The following is a 25,665-nucleotide window of genomic DNA, read 5'->3' on the forward strand; positions in this document are numbered from 1 at the left end:
CTTCCGGTACGTGTCAGTGCACGCGCACGGAATTGTCGCCGCTTTCTCTCATTCTGTCGGCTACGTCTGCTTCTGTCGTGGATGTATTGAAGTAGCCGAACAGCTACATGGAAGCACTTTTTAGATTTAGTTGAAAATTATTCCACAACAGTGTAGCCTTATTTTTGGTAGTGAAAAGACAAACAGAATGTCAGCAAGTGCGGTGTATGTTTTGGATCTAAAGGGCAAGGTAAGAAAACGGGAAGAAAACATCTGGGGTGTTTTGTGGGGTTCGTAAAGCTGCAATATTAGCCTAGCTAGGTAGTTATGTGGTTGGTGGCAGGTGTGGAAATATTATTAGCTATTCGTATAGGTAGTTAATTTTGCACATATGTATATATACTGTGCGTTATAAATAAGCTAGGTAGCCGTTAGCGTCAAACAAATCCATGTCATATGGTTGATTGGAGGTTTCCGTATGTCAGTTAGCTAACTAGCTAGCTAACGTGCAGTATGGGATTTGTCATTCATCCTGTGGGGGTTTATTATGATACGTCACCTCTGGCTGACGAACTTCAATGGACGGCTGTGAAGGATATAGTACAGTAAAGTGTTTTTTAATTGAAATGATGGAGATTCACCATACGCTAAAAATAAGACGCTTAGGGTTCAGGGTTACATGTTTTTAGCGATCAACTGTGTACGAATCTGATGTTTAGATAAAATAAATAACGCTAAATAAAAATGGGAAGGAAAAAGGGGGAGACACGGGAGTCCGAACAGAGAGAATTAATGATGCGTGGCTCTGATTTGCCTTGCAGAATGCATGCCCTTTTTCTCGCTGTGGGGGTAATAGTAGTTCTGGTAACTGCTTATACCCTGAACTTGGATAATTACCCATAGGAAACACAAGTGTGCCATTGCAGATTTCAGGCTGTGCCAAGCAAAAAGCCTTTTTTTTTCAACCTTTAAATATGAAACATTAGATTCTAGCCCACTTTAGTGGAATGATGGACTTCTGTGAAAGACAGTGCTATTTCAAGCAACGCTTTCGTGCACAGGTTCAACCAGGAGATGTACCAGGGCCCTTCTTTTTCTGTGTGAAGACCCTCCTCATAAGGTGTACTGGAAGCAGACATAGAACGAGGAGGACTGTTGCTGAAAACGAGGAGATTTGTAATATCACAATAGAGCTTACTCAGTTTTCGCTTTCGTGAGAATCATAATTAAAACAAATTAAAAAAAAAACTTTGTTAAGAGTTGGTCTTTCGAGATACTGCAAACCTGGCAATCAACAGCATACCTGTGAAACCGCACTGCAGCTTTAATGAGTGGTACGAAAATGCCAGAAGATTATAAGATATTAATTATCACGGTTTTCTTCACCTTCAACAGGTCCTCATCTGCCGTAACTACAGAGGAGATGTGGATATGTCCGAGATTGAGCACTTCATGCCCATTCTTATGGACAAGGAGGAAGAGGGTACCTTGTCTCCCATCTTGGCCCATGGAGGAGTACGCTTCATGTGGATCAAGCACAACAACTTGTACCGTATCCTTCCAGTGGCTTCTCAAACATGAGTGGGATCTCAGTTACTCCGGCTTTCTAACTGTCAGACAACAAGAGGTCACATATTTCAAATGAAACTATGTGTCATTTTTGCATGAAGTTTACTGTGCCGCACTTGACTGTATATTAGTGGCATCTGGCAGCACACGCCTTGGATGAGAGCACATTTGTGTCTTTGCTCTACAAAATATAAACTTAGAACAGACCGACTAAATTGGGAGGGGAAAATAGCTTTAAGAAAAATATAGCTGCTATGAGCCTAGGGAGCTTTTTATTTGGTCCTGTAAGGGTAAAGAGCTGAGTTAGTTGAACCCATTTGTTTGTTGATGCTTTAATCTCTGCTTTGGTCATCATCAGTGCTTATGAGTCTTAACTATAATGAAGCCTAAAATCAACCATTGAGATTTTACAAAAAAAGTGTGGCTTGATTAAAATTACATGGCAATTCAGCTATTTCATTTAACGTATCTTCCGTCAGTTGTTGCTACATCCAAGAAAAATGCTTGCGTCTCCTTGGTTTTCTCTTTCCTGTACAAGATAATCCAGGTGTGTATTATTTTCATATTTACATGACTCTATAAGGTTTACCTGTTGGTAATCTTCTTTAAATTAAGGGCTCAGATCATGTAATGCTGTTGATTTATTATATGTGGATGGCTTCTTGAAAAGGAATAATTTGCAGAATCATTTGCATATTTTTTCATTTGTAGAAACTGGTATTGGAGAGAATAGTTGGTGTTCGTACCTTTAGTGGCAATCACATGCCATCTCGCATTGGAGTTATCTTATTTAAACCGCAGACCCACTGGTATATATGAGCATAGGTGGATTTGATCATAAATTGCAAACATTTAAATAAGTGTAAACATGCACCCCACATGTATTTGATCTGATGAACTCAACATTAGATACAATCATTTAAAAAATGTAAAAATATGGAAAATATAGGAGCTCTCCAGCTCTGAAATTAGATTTTTTTTTTTTTTTTTTTTTTGTCTTTTGACTGCTAATTATCTGAACCCAGGTGGAGGTAAGGAAACATGGTAACACAACCAGCATTTAGGCAGTATTGATCAGTGTGGTATAGGTTTATCAGAGGGGTAATGACATTTAAAAATTTTGGCAAATCATCAGCATGTATAGTTTGTTCGATGTGAAAGGTGTTATGAGCGGGTTGTGGAAAGAATTATGAAGAAGCGCCATTCCACTGTGAGATTTAGGAGTCAGTGAAAGATGTGCCAGCTGGTGGTGGAACAGGTCATAAAGCTGCTGTTACAAATACTGATAAATGCACACTTAATAAAAGTAGTCACCTAATGTATACAAAACCTGGAAGTTGGCTGAAAAGGTCTTGGAAATGACATAAGTAATGCAAACCAGATTGAGTACCTGTTTATCAATCTCTGTCAAATGTGGAGACTACTACTATTTGAACGTTAAAGTGAAGCTGATATCTGGGTCCGTGGAGCAGACAAACTCAGTAGCTGTCACGATGCACACAAGCTGATTGCACCTGAAATGCAAGAAGCCCATCTTCATTCTCCTTAAAGAAAGAGTATAACGAGCAGTACCTGCAAGCAGAGCTGTGAAGCATTTTTAGTCCACGGACAGAAAAGAAGGAAGGAGTGGGTTACCTGCAGTATGTGGAATGCTATATAAACCAGATACAAAATCCCAAAAGCTTTTGGATTTATAACATACAACAAGGCACCACAAGGGCCAATAGCTTCTTATTTTGGAGTGGGTAAGTGAGGCTACACAAATTACCCACCAAAACAAACACAGCATGTATCTGGTATCTGCTGCTGGAATATAAGCACAGAACTAAATGAAAATTGGGGTATCTGCTCATCTTTGAAAAACAGAGGTACCTATTGGCAACAGAACAGGGAAAAGAAATGCTGGACAGATGCCCTGAGATGCTGGAGAGGATATAAAAGGAAGATGCCCTACGTACTTTGAGCTAGCGATATGAAAGAGGACTAAATAGGTTCTCAACAGCCAGGACAGTCTAACTATAGAGAAGGATTCCTTACCTGGACAACTCAATGGGGACTAGCCTGAAATATGGGAGCTGGATCACACTGAGCTCAGAGCAAAAGACTGTATTAATGAACAGGGGAGATGTCTGTGACTCTTCCTCAGAGTGAAATGGCAAATCAAAATGCTGTTTTTTCTTCTTCCTTATTTCGGGCTAGTCCCTGTGAAGTTGTCCTTCTCTGTAAAAAATGTGATATCAGATCCTCATAGCAAGCAGCTAGAAGAGCTCTGTCTGAAGAGAGGAATGCAAAAAAAAAAGACTCAGCTGGAATGCTTTCTGAGGGGTCCTACTTTAATACCTGACAGGCATTCCCAGGAAAAGCCAAGTAGCTTTTTTTTTTTTGTAGAGTTCATATGTTCATTCACATTGTAGAGCATGCCACTTTTCTGAGTGACAACCACAAAATTGTCCTAAATGTGTGTTGACATTTTCAAACATGTTTTTCAAATTTTAGCTCTGGACCATGAGTTTCAGCAGTGCAAATTAAGAGACCCTTTTTTAAAAACAAAAAAAAAAGAAGAACCACAAAGGCCTAGACACAAAATACTGAAAAACACAATACAACCAAAATCATGGCATTAATCATCTCCCCATTGGCAGTGTGAGTAGAAGCAGCCCATGTTCTCACTAAACACAGAAACGTTCAGCCCTGGCCCAGAAGTCAATGAAAGGATGAATTATCTCAGTGCAAGTTGTAGCCAGATCACAAGGACATCAATCAGGGCGATTAATCTGAAGGCAGACTGCTGTGAAAGCTGGCCTGGCCTGAGCTGAGCTGAGGGGGAAAACCCCCTCTTTTGAGAAAATTCTGAAATGGATACCGTGCCTAACATGCTAGAGGTATAAGAGTTTGTAAGAATGCAGCCACAAACAGAACGGCTCTCTGAAAATAAATCAAAGAAGTGTAAACTGGGACATTCACAGCTTTTCAGTATCCCCTCCTCAGTTTCCTTTTCAGTCATTTTTGTATTAGGCAGGCTGTATTTTTAACAAAAGAGAAGGTGGAAAAACACTTAGGTGCTGAAAAAAAGATGTAGATTTATTGGGTGTACAACGCACCAGGCGAATGACTATCTGTGGAGCAAGAAAGGCTGCCGTCCTGCTGTCTGTTTGCTCTTCTAGGCTTGATCGATTACACAATGTGGCGGTTTCTCCAGTGCTGCCTGAGGAAGCGAGTTCGTTTCTCAAAACGCGTCGGCAGCGCATATAAGGCTGTGCAGTAGCCTTCTTTGCTCCACAGATAGTCATTTGCCTTGTACTTTGTCAGCCCAATAAATCCAAGTAATCTTTTCAGCACATATGCGTTTTCCCATCTTCTCTTTTGTTTGTTGAAATTCATGGTAAGTAAAGGAAATCTAGGATCCTGGAACTACGGGCCTTAAGTATATTGTTGTTTTATCTAGTATAGACAAGCTTGTAGTCTGTCTTTATGGAGGGACAGGGTAAGGGAGCCACACAGAATGAAAGACTGGTGTGTAGAAGGCTTGGGTTTGGAGTGCTCACGGTCCTTTGCTGTTTTTTTGTTTTTTTTTGAACAGGTGTTCTCTGAGTACTTCAAGGAGCTGGAGGAGGAGAGCATCCGGGACAACTTTGTCATCATCTACGAGCTGATGGACGAGCTGATGGACTTTGGCTATCCCCAGACCACAGACAGCAAGATCCTGCAGGAGTGAGTTTCCTCTCCGGTCTTATGAATACGCGTCTGTCGCGACCGCGGACCTCCTCGGGTCAGCGCCGAATCGGTCGCAGGCTTCCTCCGCGCCGGACGCTGGATTTGTTATGACTGCGCGCGCTTGGCTCACGGCTGGGGCTCGTCGCTGGAGCGCGTGGCTGCAGACAGTTCCTTTCATTGTTGTCTCGTCACCTCCTCCTGTTTGTGCTCGTGTCTTCAGGTACATCACTCAAGAAGGGCACAAGCTTGACACCGGGGCCCCCCGCCCCCCCGCTACAGTAACCAATGCCGTGTCCTGGAGGTCGGAGGGCATCAAGTACAGGAAAAACGAAGTCTTCCTGGACGTCATCGAGTCGGTCAATCTCCTGGTAGGAAGCAGTGTCCGAACGTTGCCACTGTCTTTATTTATGCCCTAGCATTCTCTCCCTTCCTCTCCTGTGTTTTTTTTAAAATGGAGATTAAATATCTCAGTTAATCACATGTCCAGCGTGCTGGCTGAGATTTCAGAATCAGAACGCCTCTCTTCTCGGCACTTTGACCCGTCCCTTCCCTCTGTGTGTAGGTGAGCGCCAACGGGAACGTGCTGCGCAGCGAGATCGTGGGCTCCATAAAGATGCGCGTGTTCCTGTCGGGAATGCCCGAACTCCGGCTGGGCCTGAACGACAAGGTTCTGTTCGAGAACACCGGCCGTGAGTTCCTCAGAACCGCCTCGTGAACGTTTGCCCGGATCAAAATGGATTTGACCTCGGGAAGGAGGGGGGGGGGGTTTTCACGAAGCAGAATGACCAAATTAGCTGGATAACTGCCCTGAGTAAAACCCAGAACGGCTCTTTTTACTTCAGTCCATGTTCAAGATTTGGGAGGGTTCCGGGTTTTACTCAGCGCAGTTATCCAGCTAACTCAGGAAACAGGACCCAGGTCTGCTGCTGTGTGTTTTGTTCAGTTTGTAGAAGCAGCAGTCCGGATAATAGCAATCGTATCCATTTCTTAGCCCATTATGCGTGCGTGGGAGAGCGTCCTTTTGCGCAGACATGAGCGCACTGCGCTGATACCGTTTCCTTCTTGTCTCCACAGGAGGGAAGAGCAAGTCTGTGGAGCTGGAGGACGTGAAGTTCCACCAGTGCGTGCGTCTGTCCCGTTTCGAGAACGACCGCACCATCTCCTTCATTCCACCAGATGGAGAGTTTGAGCTCATGTCCTACCGTCTCAACACACATGTATGTACAATGATGAGCACTAGGAGGAAAAAAAATTAATTATTAATAATAGCTGATTTTTATAACATTTTCAGCTTATGATCTCCATGTGCTGTATAGTGGTGGGGGAAACTGACCACAGCCACCTGTCTGATGAATGGCTGCCATTTTGTGCCAGAGCGCTCACTTACACATCAGCTGCGGTTGGAAGGGTATCAGCCATTTTTTCCCTGTACACTCTGAACATATCAGCTGAGGTGGGGATGGTGGCAGCCATTTTGTCCCCGTGCATTGTCCACACGTCAGCTGAGGTGGCAACAGTGGCAGCCATTTTTGTCCCTGTGCATTGTCCACACGTCAGCTGAGGTGGCGACAGTGGCAGCCATTTTGCCCCTGTGCATTGTCCACACATCAGCTGAGGTGGAGACAGTGGCAGCCATTTTGTCCTCCTTACACTCTCCACACATCAGTTGAGGTGGGGAAGGAGGGATGGAATTTATAATCATTATTGTTTTGTGCGAATCTACCTTTGACAGGTGAAGCCATTGATCTGGATCGAGTCTGTGATCGAGAAGCACTCGCATAGCCGAATCGAGTATATGATCAAGGTAACTGTTCATTTTTCCTGCTTTTCTCCATCTGACGGATAAGTAATATTTACTTGTACTGCTATGCAACTCATCTCTCAAGTCTACCGCCAGTGATTCAACTGCCTCTGCCTACAAAGTGCAGTCACATATGGTGTTTGACTTTCTGCATTACAGCAGCTCCATTCACATGTTGTTATATACCGCAGTACAAAGGCAACAAGTCTTGTTTATTGCGCTAAACCAAACAGGATTTGCTTCAAACAGAGGGCCGAAGTTCCGCTGCGGTTTGCTGCGCGCGCTCTCCGCGTCGCCTTCTCAAACGAGCGCCCGCCTCGCGCCGCTCTCTCTCCCTCAGGCCAAGAGCCAGTTCAAACGGAGGTCGACGGCCAACAACGTGGAGATCCACATTCCGGTCCCCACCGACGCCGACTCGCCCAAGTTCAAGACCACGGTGGGCAGCGTGAAGTGGATACCTGAGAACAGCGAGATCGTCTGGTCCATCAAATCCTTCCCGGTGAGCAGATAGCCGCCCCCAGGCGGCATCGCTGCGTGGGCAGGAAGCACAGCTTGAGGCGCTGCTTCAGTGGGATTTATTATACGCTGAGGTGAACTTTCTACACTGAGGGTAAAAATGCTACGCGTGGTATGTTTGGCTTGGACGAAGGGGCCTTTTTGCTTGTTAGTGTTGCGAAAGCTGCCTCTGGGCTGTTTATTTGCGGCGGAATTTTCCGGAATTCGAAAGGAGCTGGCGTACCTGCAGGAGGGCGCCTGTGTCTCATCACGCTCCCACACACCTGCCAAAAGCAGCCCACTTCTGCCTTGCGCGCTATCTCGGCACTCTCTGGCCAAACAGACTCCTGCTATTTGGGGCATCTCTTGTGCCAAACGAGCGTTAAGGACCTGTTCAGCTCGGCGAGATCACGTCAGGGTGCGCAAAATGGGGAGCTGCCTGTCACGCAGTTGGGTTTCTCTCCAGTGTCTCCTGGTGAAGGCAGTAGAAGGTTCTCACAGCCTCAGGACCCCATGGGCACATTCAGGGGTAGGGTGGCCACAGTTACCTGGGTTACCAGGTTCCTCCCTACAACATGGTCACCCACAGGTCAGCAGTAGTTTTTAGGACCGACATTTTATTTTCTTCCTCTGACTAACTTAATTTAGTCACACAGACACTTTTCTCACATATCTAATGGACCAAACATCTCTGCTTTGTAAGTTGAGGGTCACTTGTTCAATGTAACTGTCTGTCATTATGCATACATATATATATATATATATATATATGTTTGGTTTTTTGGCATGTCTGTGGACTTATGTATTGAATTTGAACACAGATTTTTTTTTAGCTATAGGTATTTATTCACTTTGAATTTAGGTGTATTGACTTACTAATCACATATATATATTTGCTTTTTGCAGTTTGTAATGTGGCATAAGAGAATTTGTCATTGACGTCTTTGTCTCGAACAGTAGTCACTCGGGTATTTGAGCCTCAGGCTTGAAGAGCTTTTTTTATCTCCTCAGGGTGGAAAGGAGTACCTGATGCGGGCGCACTTTGGGCTGCCGAGCGTGGAGGCCGAGGACAAGGAAGGAAAACCTCCCATCAGCGTGAAGTTTGAAATCCCTTACTTCACTACCTCTGGAATCCAGGTGAGGACTGTGATTCCTAACTCAGCCAGCAGGGGGCTGTATGCCACCACAACATCAGCTTGGAAGGAAGACTAACAGTAGAGGGCACTGTTGTGCCACTGATTATGACATCAGGCTCTCAAAGTCTTAAGCACCAGAGATGTCTCATGAGGAATGACTCAAAATCAAGAGCATTGTCTATTTTCTTGAATTTTAGCTGTATTCTAATACTACTTGAAGGTAGATGAATGCCAATCAAATCTGTACATGCTCCTGACTATAAAACCTGATTTATACTTTTGACATTTTTTAAAATTTATACTTTACCATTTTGACTAGTGTTGCGCGACAAAAATTAAAGTATCGCACAACGTTTTGCATTTATTCTTCGGAAAAGGGCTGTGGAGAGGGTTGTGTTGTCTATGGTAACGAGGCGGCAAACTTCTGATGTTTACATCTGTGAAAACATTGCGACGCCCAGTGAAATTACAGAGAAATAGGGGAAGAATTAATTTTATATCTACCTTTGTTTAAAAAATGATGCAAACAGAAACTACAAGGCAGTCTGTCACTCAGATAATCCAAAAATAATAACGTTTCCATGACAATGAATTTCGGTGTTCCATCTGGCTGTCCAGTCAACGCTGCGTGACAAAGCAAGTTCTGCGACATAACTATAATTCTAGAGTTGCAAAACTTTCTTCCTTTGAAAATACATCATTTTTGTCATGCGACACTTGCTGCAAGGGTCGTGCGACAAAGTATGAATCAGGCTTAAGCATTCATGTGTTGCTGGAAAGAAATCTAATTCACCATTTTTTAGAAATCCGTGTTGAAGACTAGATGGGTGGTTTGAGATGGAAGCAGTCTGCAGTTGTGCGGTTGTCATGGCACCAGCATGGTGCCGTTTTGGAGGGAATGTGGCAGCTCCTCCAGTGGTTTGAAAGTGGCCGCCTGTGACTGAGAGACAGTGGGAAGTACAGAGCTCCGGGCTGGGGGGGCATGGCGGGGATGTCTCTCTGTCGCCACATTAGGCTCCAGGGAGCTGCAATCGGCCCTGCCATCTGCCACCAGGGAAACGAGGCCCTGAAAGAAAGAATAAAAGGAAAGTCCTTTCATTATGCCGGAGCTCGGGCTCCCTGCATCATTGTTTCCTAATTTCCTGGTGAAAAGAAAAGAAGGGTGCTCCTTATCAAAGTTCACCTCCGAACGTCAACGGCAGCCCCCAGGCAGAGTGCTGGAGTTGGGGTGGCCCTCTCTGTCAGAGCAGTGTGCTTTACCGAAGTGCGTAAAACTCTACAGCAGGGCGGCCCAGCCCTGTTCCAGCAGAGCTGCCCTCCTTTTGGCTTTCACTCCCAGTTCTAATTGTGACACACCACTAATTAGCAGCTCAACTTAATCTCGAGCTGTTGAACGAGGTGTGCTGTGTTAGGGTTGGAGTGAAGACCTACAGGACGGTAGGGTTGGCCACCCTGCTCAAGAGCGTATCAAACTAGACCAACACTGTGAGAGTAGCTCAGCTACAGCATGTCATCAGCGAGTCTTAGTTTCAGTTGAGCCTCTTCTCAGCAAAGTTAATAAAATGTCCACATTTCATTTTGACCATGCTCTCACTTGACAGCCTTTGAAATCTCCCTGAATGCCGGGCCACTCTTGAAGAAATGTACAATACTTCTGCTGTGGGTTTGGGCTGATCTCTTCTGTGGAATATTAGGATCCTTGCTTGCCACAAGACTGTAAACCGCCATTTCATTAGTCACTGCCCTGTCACCCTGGCCAACAGTTGTTCAGATCGAACAGAACAAATTGTTCATGAACTGCTCTAACCCTCTCTTTTGAAGTGTTCTGAGATGACTCTGTAAGCTTAGAGTTCAGCGTTTTTTTTCTAGATAATATGATAATTATGTTCTCAGTGCCACTGAAGTATGTGGAACAGGTGGTGCCGCACGGACGTGTGAGAGCCGATTGAGTGGGGCGGATGGGGCTTCCTGCTCGGTGACATTTTATGGGCCCTCGTTCGTTCATCGGGCCCCTCCGCCCCGCATTACCCCGGCCCTTCCGCCCAATATTAGGCATCCCACGCGGAACTGAAACTCAGGGAAATCGCATTAGGCCGAATTTCTCTGCAAATGAGGAAGTTTTTGGCAAGAATTGAAAAATATATGTTTATTTTTTTTTTTTTTTGTAATCGAATGGAGCATCTGAGGCGGAGTGGCCATTTCCCCTTCACCTCGCGGCGCTGCTGGAGAACACGCCCACCTGCCAGGGTCACCCGAGGGCCGCCGGGCGTCCAGCTCCGCCGTGACCTTTGACCCCCGCGACACGCGCAGAGGGCGTTCCCCTGCTCTTCCGCTCTGACGAAGCCCCGCGTGGCGAGACGTGTGTCCACGCTCGTCCGAACTTGAAGACGAGTTGCTTCCACTCAGCAGGCGCAGACCTATTTCCTTCTCAGTGAACGCCGGCGGGGAAAAAACACAGCGCTGCCGCTTCTGCCGCGGTCGAAGCGGGTCCGATAAGAGAGCCCGCCCTGGCAGAGCCCGGCCCGGCGCCCGCGCGCGTCGTTGGTGTTCCAGATAACCCTGGCGTCTCTGCGGTCTCCGCGCCACAGTTTCTCTGTTCCCAATTAGAGCGCGTCTCAGGGGCCCGGCGCCTGCACTCATTACAGGGAGCGGGTCCAGAAGGTCAGGCCGCCGGCCCTGCGCATGCGCCGCCGGGTTTCGAATGCCCTATGAAATGAGGAAGGCAGTGTGGGGGGGGGGGGCACGGTCAGCCCCGTAATTAGACGTGGCTGCATATCAAAGCGTATCAAAGTTGTATTTTATCGCACCGCTAAATGCAGCAGTAGGTCTGCGTGGAGGATGTAAAGTACAAGCCCCCAAGCGCCGAGCCGCTCTCTGTTTTTTATCTGCGTAAAAAGGGAAGTTGTGTTTAGGGGCGATTATGGCGGTGTAGAATAAGGGGCTGGGTGGGTTTTTATGGAGGGTGCAGGAGGAGGGGAAGCCACATCAGACTCCGCGTACCCCCGGCTGCCGTGTAATCAGGCCCAGTTTGCAGCCTGCGCCGCATGCCGTTTCCATGGGGACGGCTTTGAACCATGTGACCCGTAGCTGCGGCACAGCACATGCCAAAGGCCGATGATACTGTACTGCATATTATAGCTTTAGCATTTAGCGGAGACTGGAGTCTGACCGGTCGGTTAGACAGGTCTTTCTGCATGTGCTGCATAAACACTTCTGACTGTTGAGGGCCACAAAAAAGCAGTGAGTTGCGGAGTTTCATTTGAAGCTTTGTTGTCCCTGTTGCAATTTTGGATTTTAATGCGAGTGAAAAAGATCTCGTCTTATAAAGAGACAGGATCACACCCCGCATCTCCAGGTATTAAAAGCCCTGCCAACGAGTCAAGCTGAAACCTGAAAAACTGCAGTAAACTTTTAGTCTCTTGGTTGTGTTGACAGCTTTTTGGACGGTCGTCAGCGCAGGCGTTTGAAGTTCGTCTTCGTGTTTCGTTCTGAGATGCCAAATCGAGGAGATTTATTTTTGAAATGACAAAGTCATTACTTGACTATCAAACGTCTGCGAAACTTCGAATTCCGCCCTGTGCGAGAGACCGAGAACAAAATGACACAAAAAAAAAAAACAAATTCTTGAAATGTGCTGCTCTGCCCTGTGCAGCGAGCGGTGGGCGTGGCCCGAGACCAGACGCCCGCTGTGTTCTTCATCACCTCGGCTGGCATCATCGTCTTTGTCGGGGTGGGAGGAGGGAGAGAGAGAGACAGGGCTGGCGGGAGCACGGGACCGAAGGCGGTGACAAATACAGTAAAGGCGCTGCACTGTACTGATATAGCGCCTGCTCTGCTTTTAGCTGCGAGCCCTGTGACTCAGGCCCAAGCTGTGCAGGGCCGGCCCGACTGAAGCGGAGCGGCCGGCCTGTCATGTGGGTCCAGGAGAAACAAGCCGCGCTGTAATCAGGGAGCTGGAGAAGCGAGCAGTGGGAGTGTGGAGCTATTCTAGGCCACACTGTCCTGCTGAACCTGCCTCACTGTCCTCACTTAACACCGAAAACTAAAAAAAAAAACACACATTTCATGTTCGCAGACGTCTGTAACCCTGTGGGTGCACGGAACCTTTGGCACCGCCTAGTTATGTGCATAGTGGCACAAAGTTAGTGCGTCGTGTTTCTATTTTACATGATGTGTTTTTGTTTGGTAAAGTGCTTAGAAACCGCAGTAGTGCAACAGTCCCATACAACACCCACGGCGCTTGTTCTGTTTCAGTACCTTGTGTGCTGTAAACACTTTTGTACTAAACGTGATCTAAATGTACATTTCCTTAATGTATTTCAGTGAAAAAGGAGGGGAATCCATAGAACCTTGAAAAGCCGGAATTGCATTGTTGCATAAATTACATTCAGTGCATTGCAGGTGTGGCGCTAGCACAGAGCCGCTTGTGCTAACGTTGACCTGCGTATGCTATTGAAGTCGTCCATCAATATTAGCGAATGTTTCGTGAGTATTGGTGGTTATTCATACTCCCGCTGGAACAGGAGTATGAACGTGGGGAGCAGATTGGCGGTTGAGTGTGTGTGAGTGAGGTAGGAGGTGACCCCAGAGCGACCTCGAGCTGCACGGATTCGGGACAGGCGTGGGGACCTGAGGGAGCCGCGCCCCGTGGGGAGGGAGCGCCCAGTTCGGGCTCCGAGATGGCAGGGGTGCCCCATCGCCGGCGTGGGAGACCGTGGGAGCGGCGTCCTTTCTTTAGACGCCGCTCGGGTGACGCTGGTGGGCGTAGCCGCCTGGACGCGGCGGCGAGCATGCCCTCTCAGTTTAATTCGGTCGCGAATACCAAATTTAAACGTCGTGTTGCTTTTTATAAACTACAGATTCTGTGAGGTTTTTTCCCGATAGGCTTAAAAAAAAAAAAAAAATTTGTTTTTTAAAACCTATGATTTTTTTGGGTACATTTTAAAGTATGTATTTCTATCCAGTGTGCTGAATCACTGATTGACGACTCCAACCCCCCCCCCCCATCCTGAAAGAAAAATGGAGCAGATGTTGGTTTTTCTTCTTCTCGAAGGAGCGCGCTGTGACGTCCCTGCTCTTGCAATACCGCGCAGTTTTGTGTTTCTTGGAAGCGGACGGAACAGTGTTGTGAAACCGGGCAAGCACTCCCGCGTGCGGGGGAGGGGAGGGGTGGTGGGAGCAGGGGGGGGGGGGGGGGGTCGAGGGAGCGGGGCTCCCAGCTGCTCCGGCAGTCTTCATCGGGACAGGGGAAGAGGCCAGACGCCTCCGCGCTCCTCTCCACGAGGAGCCCCATTCATCGTCCCAGCGCATAATTGAGGGCGAGTTATGATCGATCGTCCCCCCCAGGAGGGAGGCTGCACTCCCCAGTGTGAAATCCAGACTTTCCATATGGTGTGGATAACGCATGCAGCAGTGATGTGAATCGCGTTGGGCTGTGGTGTACCAGAGTCAAGTTCACATTGTCAGATCTCAATTAACTGTAACTGTGATTAACTGGTTTGTGCCGTTTTCTTATTTATTTCTCTTTTTTGAGTCCTTTTTTTAAGTTAAGTCCTTCTGGTTCACAGGAATTTCTGGGGATATATGCATAAGAAACCTCTACTGTCTGACGAATCATTTGCTGTCGCCTTAATAACAGTTGATGAACAGGAAGTAAGGATATGCCCATCAGGGAGACAAGGCCGACCCTGACCAGATTAGCAACATTTAAGATAAATTCACAGTTGACTGTGATTCATACTTTTGTAGTCAAATGTCACATTGTTGCTAAGCAACACTCAGTCTTTAGGGTACGTGAATGACGAGAGAAATGGTGCATGTACAGGAGATTACTGTTTTGCATTAATTTCATTTCTATCTGATGAAGCACCAGTGGCAGTGCAGACTGTTATATTGAACATGAGCAGCAGTTAGTTCACAGCAATGTCATCATTTTTCACTTTGCCATTTATTTAACATTTGTGTATTGGTACATTTCAAATGACCAGCTGTTTTGACAATCTGCAATTGTGTCATGTCAGTAGATAATCAGCTCTACTTTCCCATTGCATAATTCTCTCATCCTACTTAAGATCATACATTAAGGTGTTACACACATTGTAAGGTAATAGCTTTTAGTGGTAATACCCTAACAGAGTTGAGTTGATGCCCTTGTTTGGGTGCAGAACTTCTTGGATAAACCATAGTGTATGTGTACTGTTTCTCCTTAGCAGGTGACAATGTAGCAGTAAAAAACTTGCTGATCGCTGAAGAAAGGTGTCTGTGTTTCTATCAGGGTTCGCATCACACGGAACTAGTGTGTGAACACCTTGTACTTCCTCACATTGAAAAGAACCGATGAGGAACTTAGTTGAATCCCAGTAAGAACGCACAAGGAATTTGGATTCATTGTTGACATTTTGTTGCATTATTGCATTCAAGTGGTTTCCCCTTGAGTCCCTTGTTAAGTAATGCATTTAAACCATTGTGTTTGCTGTGACATCTTGCCCTCAAATTCGAACTCTCATTTATCTGCCTTCGCTGGAATTTACTTGGTATTTTCTACATTCAGTTGAGCAAAATTATGCAACGTAGTGTCCTGGGCACCAGCTAGTAATTTCACAATGAGGAAAAATGTATGAAATGTTACACTAGAGCAGAAAGTGCCGGTTCCCTAATTTATATTAATAGACCCAGTTTCTTAACCACTTCTTCATATGTTTTTTGTTTTTCTCTTAAACGTGTGAAAATTCTCATGGTCCCCTAACTTTCACTCAAAATGCGTTTTTTCTCCCCCATTTGTCAGCATGCACAGTATTGCCTAAGACTTGGCATTGCACATTCAGCTGCAAAACAGCACATCTGAATTGCGGGATATTGTCCCTGCTGAAATTAAAGCACATCTAAAATAAGGAAGATCATTCCTACTTAAATAAAGCGCATCTAAAATAAGGAATACTGTACCTGCTCAAATAAAGTGCATCTAAAATAATCAATACTGTACCTGCTCAAATAAAGTGCATCTAAAACAAGCACGATCATTCCTACGAAAATAAAGCGCATGACGGAGTGTAGCACAGTGGGTAAGGAACTGGTCTTGTAACCGAAAGGTTGCAGGTTCGATTCCCGGATAGGGCACTGCCGTTGTACCCTTGAGCAAGGTACTTAACCGAAATTGCTTCAGTATATATCCAGCTGTATAAATGGATACAATGTAAAAATGCTATGTAAAAAGTTGTGTAAGTCACTCTGGATAAGAGCGTCTGCTAAATGCCTGTAATGTAATGTAATGTAAAATGTAACATCTAAAATGACGAATACTGCCACTGCTAAAATATAGCACTTCTCAGTGTCTGCAGTACACACACTGATTATGCAAACTGTTTGACTTGGTCGGCTGAAATGACTCAGTGAATTGAGTGAACGGTTGCTATTAATTAGTCATCCTGAGTAAGATCTGTTGTGCGGAAAAGTCAGTGAGATGCTCTGTTGTGTCCACAGGTGCGCTACCTGAAGATCATTGAGAAAAGTGGATATCAGGCCTTGCCGTGGGTTCGATACATCACTCAGAACGGAGGTAAGAGTGCACTCACTCACCATGGTCAAAGATGTCCAGGTATTCCCAAAGCCTACTGATGCCCACCTCTTCTGAGACAAGGAAAGGGGTTCTCTTTTAAAATAACATAAAATTTTAAATACATATAAATGGACTGGACTGCATTTATATAGCGCTTTTATCCAAAGCGCTTTACAATTGATGCCTCTCATTCGCCAGAGCAGTTAGGGGTTAGGTGTCTTGCTCAAGGACACTTCGACACTCCCAGGGTGGGGTTTGAACCGGCAACCCTCCGACTGCCGGACAATCGGTCTTACCTCCTGAGCTATGTCGTACATCTTCGACTAGATTGTGGGTGTTTATCTGTAGTGGTCCAGTTCAGCTCTGTATACTCAGCTGAAGGCTTTCTCATTTGCTTTATGTACCTGGTTCAGTGTCTTTGTTTGAAAAGATTTGGGATGGGATGAAGACCCGTAAGGCCACAGAACAGGAGCGGGCCAATCGGTGACCGTCATGCGTTTAGTGTGACCTCATCCAGCTGACCTTCATTGTGTACGCATGCGGGGCCGCTGGCATTAAAGGTCTGCTGGAGGAGACCGATGAACGTGTTAGCTGTGATCTCTCAGCAGCGAAGAGCCCAGCCCTGTCCCGGCCTGTCCTTATGGGGCGTCTGCGCAGTCGGGCCCAGCCTGTCCGTATGGGGTGTCTGCGCAGACGAGCCCAGCCTGTCCTTATGGGCCGTCTGCGCAGATGAGCCCAGGCTGGGCCTGTCCTTATGGGCCATCTGCGCAGATGAGCCCAGGCTGGGCCTGTCCTTATGGGCCGCCTGCGCAGACGAGCCCAGCCTGTCCTTATGGGCCGTCTGCGCAGATGAGCCCAGGCTGGGCCTGTCCTTATGGGCCGTCTGCGCAGATGAGCCCAGGCCGGGCTTGTCCTTATGGGCCGTCTGCACAGATGTGCCCAGGCCGGGCTTGTCCTTATGGGCCGTCTGCGCAGACGAGCCCAGCCTGTCCTTATGGGGCGTCTGCGCAGATGGCCCAGGCTGGGCCTGTCCTTATGGGCCGTCTGCGCAGATGAGCCCAGGCTGGGCCTGTCCTTATGGGCCGTCTGCGCAGATGAGCCCAGGCCGGGCTTGTCCTTATGGGCCGTCTGCACAGATGAGCCCAGGCCGGGCTTGTCCTTATGGGCCGTCTGCGCAGACGAGCCCAGCCTGTCCTTATGGGGCGTCTGCGCAGATGGCCCAGGCTCGGGGAGCTGGGGGCTCCTGATTGAGAGGAAGGAAGCAGCCAGGCTGTGCCGTTGTTCTTGGCCGCTGCCGGCCAGCTGTCGGAGCGCACTGAACAAACGGCCGCTCTGTGAGTTATGTGGCTCAATACAAAAATGTGAACCCCGCAGACGGGGCCAGTGTATTAATTACTTATGCTATCAACAATAGGAAAGTGTGCATCTGGGAAGAAGCCTTCTTGACAGGAAGTTTGTTTTTATTCTTCCCAAACGGGGGGTTGAATCTCTGGTCTGAGGAATCACTTGTCTGTTTGTGGTGCTGGGTCTGAACCCCTGTCCCACAGGCGGAACACAGTACTAGTTCACTCTGCATTACTGTTTTGATGCAATACATTTGTTCAGCTACATGAGAATCTCTTAGTTAATTTGGTTGAGGTGTCATGTAACCCTTATTGCGACAAATGTTTTGTTACACAGTGCACAGTACAAATACATTAGATTTGATAGTGGCATAATCTTCCATCCTGATGAGAGTTAAAATTCTTCGGAACCACTGATATTTCTGTGTGGCAGGGTGATGCAACATAACACTTGTCTTTCTCCTAATCTTTAATGACACTATGCAACAAAAAAAACTGAAGAAGAAGAAAACGAATTGCACTGTGTAGCAGGCGATGGTGAGGAAATGGCCTGCTGGTTCAAACAACTGCCGCTAGGCCCAGCTCTGTGATCTCTGTAAGCGATCTGGGTTTGATGAGCTGCAGCCAGCGCATATCAGTTTAAATGATGAACGCTATTTTAACTGTGAGTTTGTTTAGAAGACTTTCATCATTAAAGAATCAGAATGAGACGCCTTCCCTGTTCAGCGGAGAGATGAACCGTATGTTTCCGTTCTCTGCAAAGTCAGATCAGCAAAAGAATAAATGAATAAATGAGTAAAAAGGCACGTTGAATTCTTTAAGGAATATTCTGCAACTTTGACGTCGATGTTATCTTTTGTATGTATGCGTGCGTGTGTGAGTGAGGGGGGCACAGGGGGAGTCGGGGCGGGGCGCTCGTGACCCGGCGGGTGGAGAGGAGGACCGGCTGGAGAGCTCGGTCCGTGCCAGCGGCTCTGGACCGCGCCGTTCGGGGGTTAGCGCGCGACTAATGCGCGGAGCTCCGGAGCGATTCCAGCAGCACCCTCCAGCCGTTTGCGCTACCTTTTCATCGGCGAATTACTCTGAGCTCGCCGAACGTCTCGAGAGCGGTAAAGGAACGCGCGGCCGTGGGCGCAAGCCAGTTCCCTGCGTTAGAAGCGCTAACTGCGGCCGGGAGGAAAACCGAAAATAATTGTCGTTTGATCCCGATCGGGATCGGCTGGTTGCGCAACCGCGTTAAGACGCGCCGGTTGCGACAGCGAAAAGGTTTGTTTACTCGGATAACACCGTTACGCCGTCTTTACCCCTCGCTCTGCGGTCGGTTCTTTTTTCCACTGGCGCATTTAAGCACAGACGGCTTTGTTTCATGCAGCCCTGCAGTCGCTCGTAGCTTTGCGGTTCAAGCACTGCTGCATGTGCGTCTCTGCGGATGCGCCATTTGACTGACTTCTGTAACTTGCACAATAAGCCAGTGCAATCAAAGAAAGACATATTGGTAATGTCAGATTTCATATTTGTTGAAGGAAATTGGGAAAGAAATAAGTGCAGGTGTGTGAGGCGGTTGTTTCATTGTTGCCACAGGGAACTCTTAAATGGATCGAATAATGTGATGGCGGCAGTAGTCCGTGATTATGCTTTATTAAGATTAATGACATTTTCTGGCTATGCATGATGTTGGACATCACAACACAATAATTACAATAACTTCAATAATTAGACGTCAACATGATGACGGAACTGCATGCATTTCAGAGGCAGGTTTAGTTTTTGTGACCTGGAGATAAAAATTGTATGCATTCCAGTCATCTACCTAACATGGAGTTGGTCTGAGTGTGGCTCTGTTTTATTGTCTACTGGTTCATGTTCAGAGAGCCGCAATGGATGCCATATTCTAGATAGTTTTTTTGTGCTCAGCTTAATATTTTGTAACTAAAATGGCCACTGTGGCCTACATGTCAGCGACACAGGAAAAGAGTAATTTGATGCAGTTGAGCCACTGGGCATGATAGCGGCCCGAGCAGACAGTAGGCCGGAGCGCCAGGACGTGGGAATGGGGGGGACGGGGGGGGGGTTGTGGGGCATGGCTGGGATACGGGGCTGAGTGACGCCACCCTGACGGCCCTGTGGTTTCTCCGCGCTTCTCTGGCACTTCGCTGCGGACGGCGAGAATCTGATGGCGCGCCACGTCCTATGACAGCGGCAGGACCTCCAGAGCAGAGTCAGCACATCCCCTCAGCCCTCAGCCAATGCCGTGCTCCGAAGGGGGACCCCCTGCCTGGCCGGGGGGGAAGGGGGGTGGGGTAAAGGGGGGTTAGGGCTAAATTAGAGACCTCCCCGGAGTGTGCAGTTAAGGCTTCTCAACACTACCTACCAATTACCGCATCTCAAATCCAGAGACGTTGGTCGCTTTATTTTACCCTTTAATGTTCACGTCTCTCAAGCCGTATAGGAAACGGGCGTGCGTTTGAAGGGCTGGATGATGGTATTCTTAAAGCGTTTCATTTTCCGATCCGGAAAGAAGAGGCATCTGGACCCGTTGTCTCTTTGTAGTTTCCTCTAAATGCAGAGGCAACGCCAGCCCGCTCACCTGAAGAGAGATCAGTCGCACGTTTAAGTTCCTGACATAGTTCACTCGGCTGTAGAGGATATGAGAGAATGATTCCGCTTTGATAATGACCACGTAATTAAAACGCATCAATTGTAGTTTATAGTCAATTATGACTTGCAGTATTAGTATTGTGGTTGAGCTAAACTTTAGTTCTCACTTACTTTTATTCTATCAACGGCGGTAAGATTGTCGTAGGTCTCTTGCGTTATGAGTTGCTCACAAATGCACGTCAAACTGAGAAGAAACCCTTGGAGAGTGAATAGTGGTAATAAAGCAATGGAGGAGGGGAGATTTATGTGCTTTGTGATCGTACTTGCGGTTCATTTGTAAGTACTGTTAAAAAAAAATCTCACCACTAAGTACATTTCAAAATATTTATTCACATATTTAAGATATTATTAAGCCCTCTGAGGATTATTCTGCTGAGGGATATTAACTATTGTTCCAAGTTCTTCTCGTGTCTCCTAGCAACTACCAAACACTGTTCCACTATAGGCTTTGCACTTAATTGTTCTTAATGCGGATATGATTTAAAGGCAAATGAAAACCAGACTTTTTTTGGGGGGGCTCAGGAGGTTGACATTTTCGTCATTTGCAGTCAAACTATTCCCCGCTGCTCTGTTTCCATAACAACCTCCTTTAATGATTACTTATATTGTTATTATTACGTTATTGCTGCATGTGGGTGGTAGACGTCGAAGCCGAAGTGTGATTTTGGAAAGGCTTTCCACCGAACGGGCGTTACCGCGCCCGAGCCTTGGTTTCGGCGTGACCGTGACGCACCGGACAACGGCTCGCGCTTTGGGCGCTTCTCCGAGCGAGGCTGGATTCAGGGCTCACCTCCACTCACGCCCCTGAGATCCCAGAGCAGATAGCGCCGAAGAACTGGCTTTCCCCCCGAAGAACAGGAACTCAACACAGCTGTTTTGCTTCCATCGTAAATTTGTGTATTTAAGATGTTTACTTGTAACCCCCTACTTCCAGGCACAGCACCAGAAAATCTAACACAGACCTCTGAGCACAAGCGCAGTCGCTGGGCGCAGGAAGGACGAGGAAATGTAACGGCACACGCAGTCGCTTTCTCGCACGTTCAAGTAAAAATGTAACGGCACGTGCAGTGCTGGTCTTGTAGTTTCTGTAGTTTCTAGTTAATGTTACACACAGTCCCGGAGCAAGCATGGCTTTAGCCTTTCTGCCACCTTAGGCTAGATTGCGAATCGTTGGGGGGGGGGTGTTAGAGATAGTGATTTGGGACCCATTTGGCACACCCCCTAGACAGATGGTGTTCGGAGTGACTGCCTGTATTGCCTGTGCCTGTAACCGGCCCTATTCTCGATGGAGTTTCAGCTTAACGTCACATCACACAAAGTAGTGGTCCTGCACTTTTAAGTGAATGTAACACATCATCACAGTCCTGCACTGTTAAGCTACTGTGGCATCCCATAAAGTCCCAGTCTTGCAGGTTTAAGAAAGTTATACTGATGCACAGACCTGTTCTGCTGTGTCTGTCGTCGTATTTAGGCTATGCTCTGTGTGTTTTGCTCCCAGGGGGGCATCCCATTGTGGTTGTGCCCTGGGGGGGAGGCCGTGAAATCACATGCCTGTGTGTGGTTAAGAAGCCTCAAATGTAAAGCAGCATAGGCCAGCATTCTGCACTGTTTGCCCTCTATGCTTCAGTGAGCAGGCCACCTGCTTCCCCAGGGGACTGAATACTGCACTCCCCAGCAGGCCGAGCCCTGGACCTGGTTTCACTGCCGGCTGGGATTTGTAGTTCTGAAGAAACGGTACTTCACCTGTGCACTATGCTGAGGGCTGATTACACAGCTGACACAGGCCCTGATACTGCCTGATACTCACTGGCTCTTATCATTTCATTTTTGATTTCCTGGATTTGTAACTTGAGATGAAGTGTGATTGTGCAAACTAAGGGTTATGGAATGTCCTATTTGTGAAGTTATTCCTACCTGTTATAGTTTCTGATAATATGATGTGTTATTGTTGCATTTTCCTCTGATATAATTTGAGTTCCATCGTTTTCATTGCTTGGTGGGCTCTATGTGCATGACCTTTTTGTCCACCCTTGCAGGAATTGAGCAATAATTAAGCAATCTGCCAAATTAAATACAAGGAAGACTGTGACAGGGTAGAGTTTTTACACATTTCTTTAAAAAGAGGATGCAGAACTGGAACAGATCTATGTGGTTTGTCACATTAACACACCGTGAAAGAGGCGTTGTCTCTAGATGCTTAATGCATTACTCTCAATGGCTGCTTTACCAACTTGTATTCTTCCTCTTTGTCGTTTTAACGGCCATCACGTGACATGAACATTTGAGCAGAATGTCAGACTGTTTCATGCCAGATCCAAGCTGAAATCTCCATTAGGAAAATTGCCTCTATATTACAGATGACTTCCCATTGTTCCATTTTACAGTCTTGCTGATAACGGAAGGATGGTTGAGCTGACTCCCTTTTTTTCCATGTTCTCTCCCATTCTTTCCGTTTAATGAACGATAATGAATAATTTCCTTTCTATTTTTCAGATTACCAGCTGAGAACCCAATAGAAGAAGCTTCAGGAGCAGCTGGATGGCATCATTTTCTGCCTCTGATGTAAATTTGCAAGAAGTGTTTGTCGTGTTTGAGTCACGGACCTCCCAGCATATTTTGCAGTTGGGTCTGTTTTTATTTTTATTCATTTCATACCGATAGCGATGCGGAATGAACCTCAAAAGTTTCACTTATAACTGTCTTTAGATCAGAATTTCCTGCAGTGCTTTCAAAATGAAACCTGCTTTAAAAATGTTGCCACTTTTGCCGTTTGACAGGGGAAAACCCTGAAGAACGAAAAGGATGCCAATTGGGACATTTCTTCCCCCCCGTCATTTCATTCATCTTTCAGAAGGTCTTTTAGAAAATGCTTTGAGGTCATGCATATCATTTTGCAGTCCCCACTCTGTGTGGTGGCGGTTATTTTATGTATGGTACAGTATCCTAATAGGTCAGCTTACGGTGGACGTAGATATTATGTTACTCCGAATATAGCAGTGTTATTAGAAGTCTGTACGTGTGGACACACAGTGCATTCTTCATGTCTCCATTTCATTATACTGTATTAGGTACCCTTGTCCTTCAGTAATATCTCTAGAGTTACCAACGTACATTTAAGGCCAATAACTCTTCTGAAGTGTTCTTCTGACAAAGTTTTTAAAGCACTGTTTAACAAACTTCTCTGTGGCAGTTGTGAAGCGGAAGTAGTCTTACGATAAATTCTGTTTGGTCGCTTTCAGTGTGGTAGGAAATTCAATGCAAGTGAGGATGTAAGTGTGAACGCACACAGACTACATGTCCTCTAATCTTGTTTAGATGGTGCTCTACTTGCAGATCTGTTCTTACAGACACAAACGACTTGCCGAAGGACAGTTTAACGGGTTGGGTAAATTTGCATGAAGAAATGCCCATTATGTGAAGTTCAGATTGGAAGTTCTTCTCACAGAATGTGTGGAGAAGTCTCTGTGGTCTTTGGGTCAGAAAGTCAGGATGGAACTCCCATTCATGCTGCTCTTTAACCAATCCACATTTCACCACCTCTGTGTTTAAGATGCTATTTGCCATTATTTCCTTTTTTACTCAATGTATGTTTTTTGTTTTGTTTGTTTGTTTGTTTTAGATTTGTCTATTGTAAAATCAGTGTTACTGGGCTTAGTCCAAATATTTTGCATTGTGTGTGTGCAGAACCATTGCATTACAAATGGATCTAGATTTAATAACAACCATTTAGAGGCTGCCCATGTTGTCCTGTGTGCAAAAGTGGCAGCATTTTAGACAATTGAAATGTTTTTCTTTCCTCATTTTGTTTGTTTTTTTTTGGAGGGGTTTTTGGGTTTCATTATTTTATAAAGTCTTCATATGGACTGCTGTATTCCAGCTAATTAGCTGACACTCTCGTTTATATATTCTTGGGCAGATACGTTCATTTCGGAAATCCACCAAAAAAAAAAAAAAAACTTTTCTTTAAAATTGAACATGTTGATCCCACACGTTGCATCGGGCTGGTGTTGTCACGAGGGAAGCATGAGTTTGGTTCAGCTTGGTCTTGGCTGTACCAAGTAATGTGTTAGTACAGAGAGAAGTAGCATCTTGAAATAAGCTGCCAAAACATGTCTGTGTTTAGATAGAACGCAATACTGAATAGAAGGGAAAACACCCACAGATACTTTAAAAGAGCGAGCAGTCTCTCTCTGTGGTATCCATTTTAATCTTCGCGAAAACAGAGGCCCATGTTTGCTTGTATGTGGCCTGTACTCCACATTTGTTGCTTAAGCCATTATTAATGTAGTTCTTAGTGAATAATTGTAGGAGGCAAAGAGGAAAATCCCTTTGGTCTCCAGGAGCAGCGATGTTACTTATTAGCCTCTACCTTCTTGATCATTGTCAAAGTCTCTATTAAATGCCAACCATCTGTTTGGAAATATGTGTTTCATTAAAGTAGTTTTCTGGTAAAAACTGCTAGTTTTCCGTTTTGTTCACTTGTCACAAAGCAAGTGCACCGATGAGGAAATCTCAGCTGGCAGATTAGTGGCCTGCTCACCCGTGCATAGCTGACCCGACATAACCTGTTCCCCCAGCAGAATTTTCATTTACAGTTTATTGCACTGGAGAGGGGGGGGGGGTCAGCTTCAGCCAGGCCAATGCAGATTTTTCTGGGACCCGCCGCGGATCCTGTCAGCGCTGATGCTTCCACGCGGGGGCCTAAAAGTATTCCTCGAGCGGCGGTGCGAGCGGCAGGTTCGTGAGCGAGGAAGTGACGACGGCGCGGTTCGGGCCGGGCCGACGCTGTGAAAGTGGCGCTGAATGGGGGGAAGACGACCGCCGAGCCGCTTCCTGCAGCGGGCCCGCCGCTCTGCCCTTCAAGGCTATTTTAGGCCCAGAACTCTGTGACCGGCGCAGTTCTCCTTGGGCCCCGTGATGTCACCCTCGCCGTTTGGGAAAGGTTCCTGGGAATGCTGAGGAGGAAGTGATTCAAAGTGGGGGAACAGGCATCACGCTGCGATGGCGCTCCCTGACTCAGCCAGGTTCCTGAGAATAGTCTCTCAAAGGAGCCCTCATTGTTCAGACGTCTTAGGTTAGGAAATCTTCCTCACAGATCGCAAAACTTTGTTGAATGGCTCCCGTGCATCAGCCATTACATACAATCGGGTTGTCATTTTTGTTTCATGCTGTAATGTTCTGTTTTAACCCACCGAGTCTCCTGTTCGCTGAGAGTGCAAACGCAAACTCCACACCAGGAAGCTGCTTACTGTAGATGCATTTTTCATGAATATCATCATGCAGAATTATGTCAGTGCTCATTGTTTTCCAGTAAGGCCATTTTAAGCCTTTTAAATAGCATAAGCTATGTGTGAAATCCTTTCTCTGAAATACGTAATATTTTAAAATGTTAAGAGGGCCCTACTGCATTTCTAC

General features: G+C 46.4%; 1 protein-coding gene across 1 annotated transcript; it reads left to right on the top strand.

Moving 5' to 3' along the window:
* On the top strand, window positions 1-24,705 carry LOC118226444 (AP-1 complex subunit mu-1). The gene is made up of 12 exons (XM_035416057.1): window positions 1-229; window positions 1,375-1,531; window positions 2,028-2,095; window positions 5,129-5,259; window positions 5,483-5,630; window positions 5,825-5,951; window positions 6,337-6,479; window positions 6,995-7,066; window positions 7,404-7,562; window positions 8,570-8,695; window positions 16,174-16,249; window positions 22,744-24,705. The coding sequence occupies exons 1-12, from the start codon at window positions 188-190 to the stop codon at window positions 22,764-22,766; spliced, it is 1,272 nt and encodes a 423-aa protein (XP_035271948.1). The 5' UTR covers window positions 1-187; the 3' UTR covers window positions 22,767-24,705.
* The last annotated feature ends 960 nt before the right edge of the window (window positions 24,706-25,665 follow it).

The sequence above is a fragment of the Anguilla anguilla genome, chromosome 4 (genome assembly GCF_013347855.1).
Source record: "Anguilla anguilla isolate fAngAng1 chromosome 4, fAngAng1.pri, whole genome shotgun sequence".
Classification (NCBI taxonomy): domain Eukaryota; kingdom Metazoa; phylum Chordata; class Actinopteri; order Anguilliformes; family Anguillidae; genus Anguilla; species Anguilla anguilla.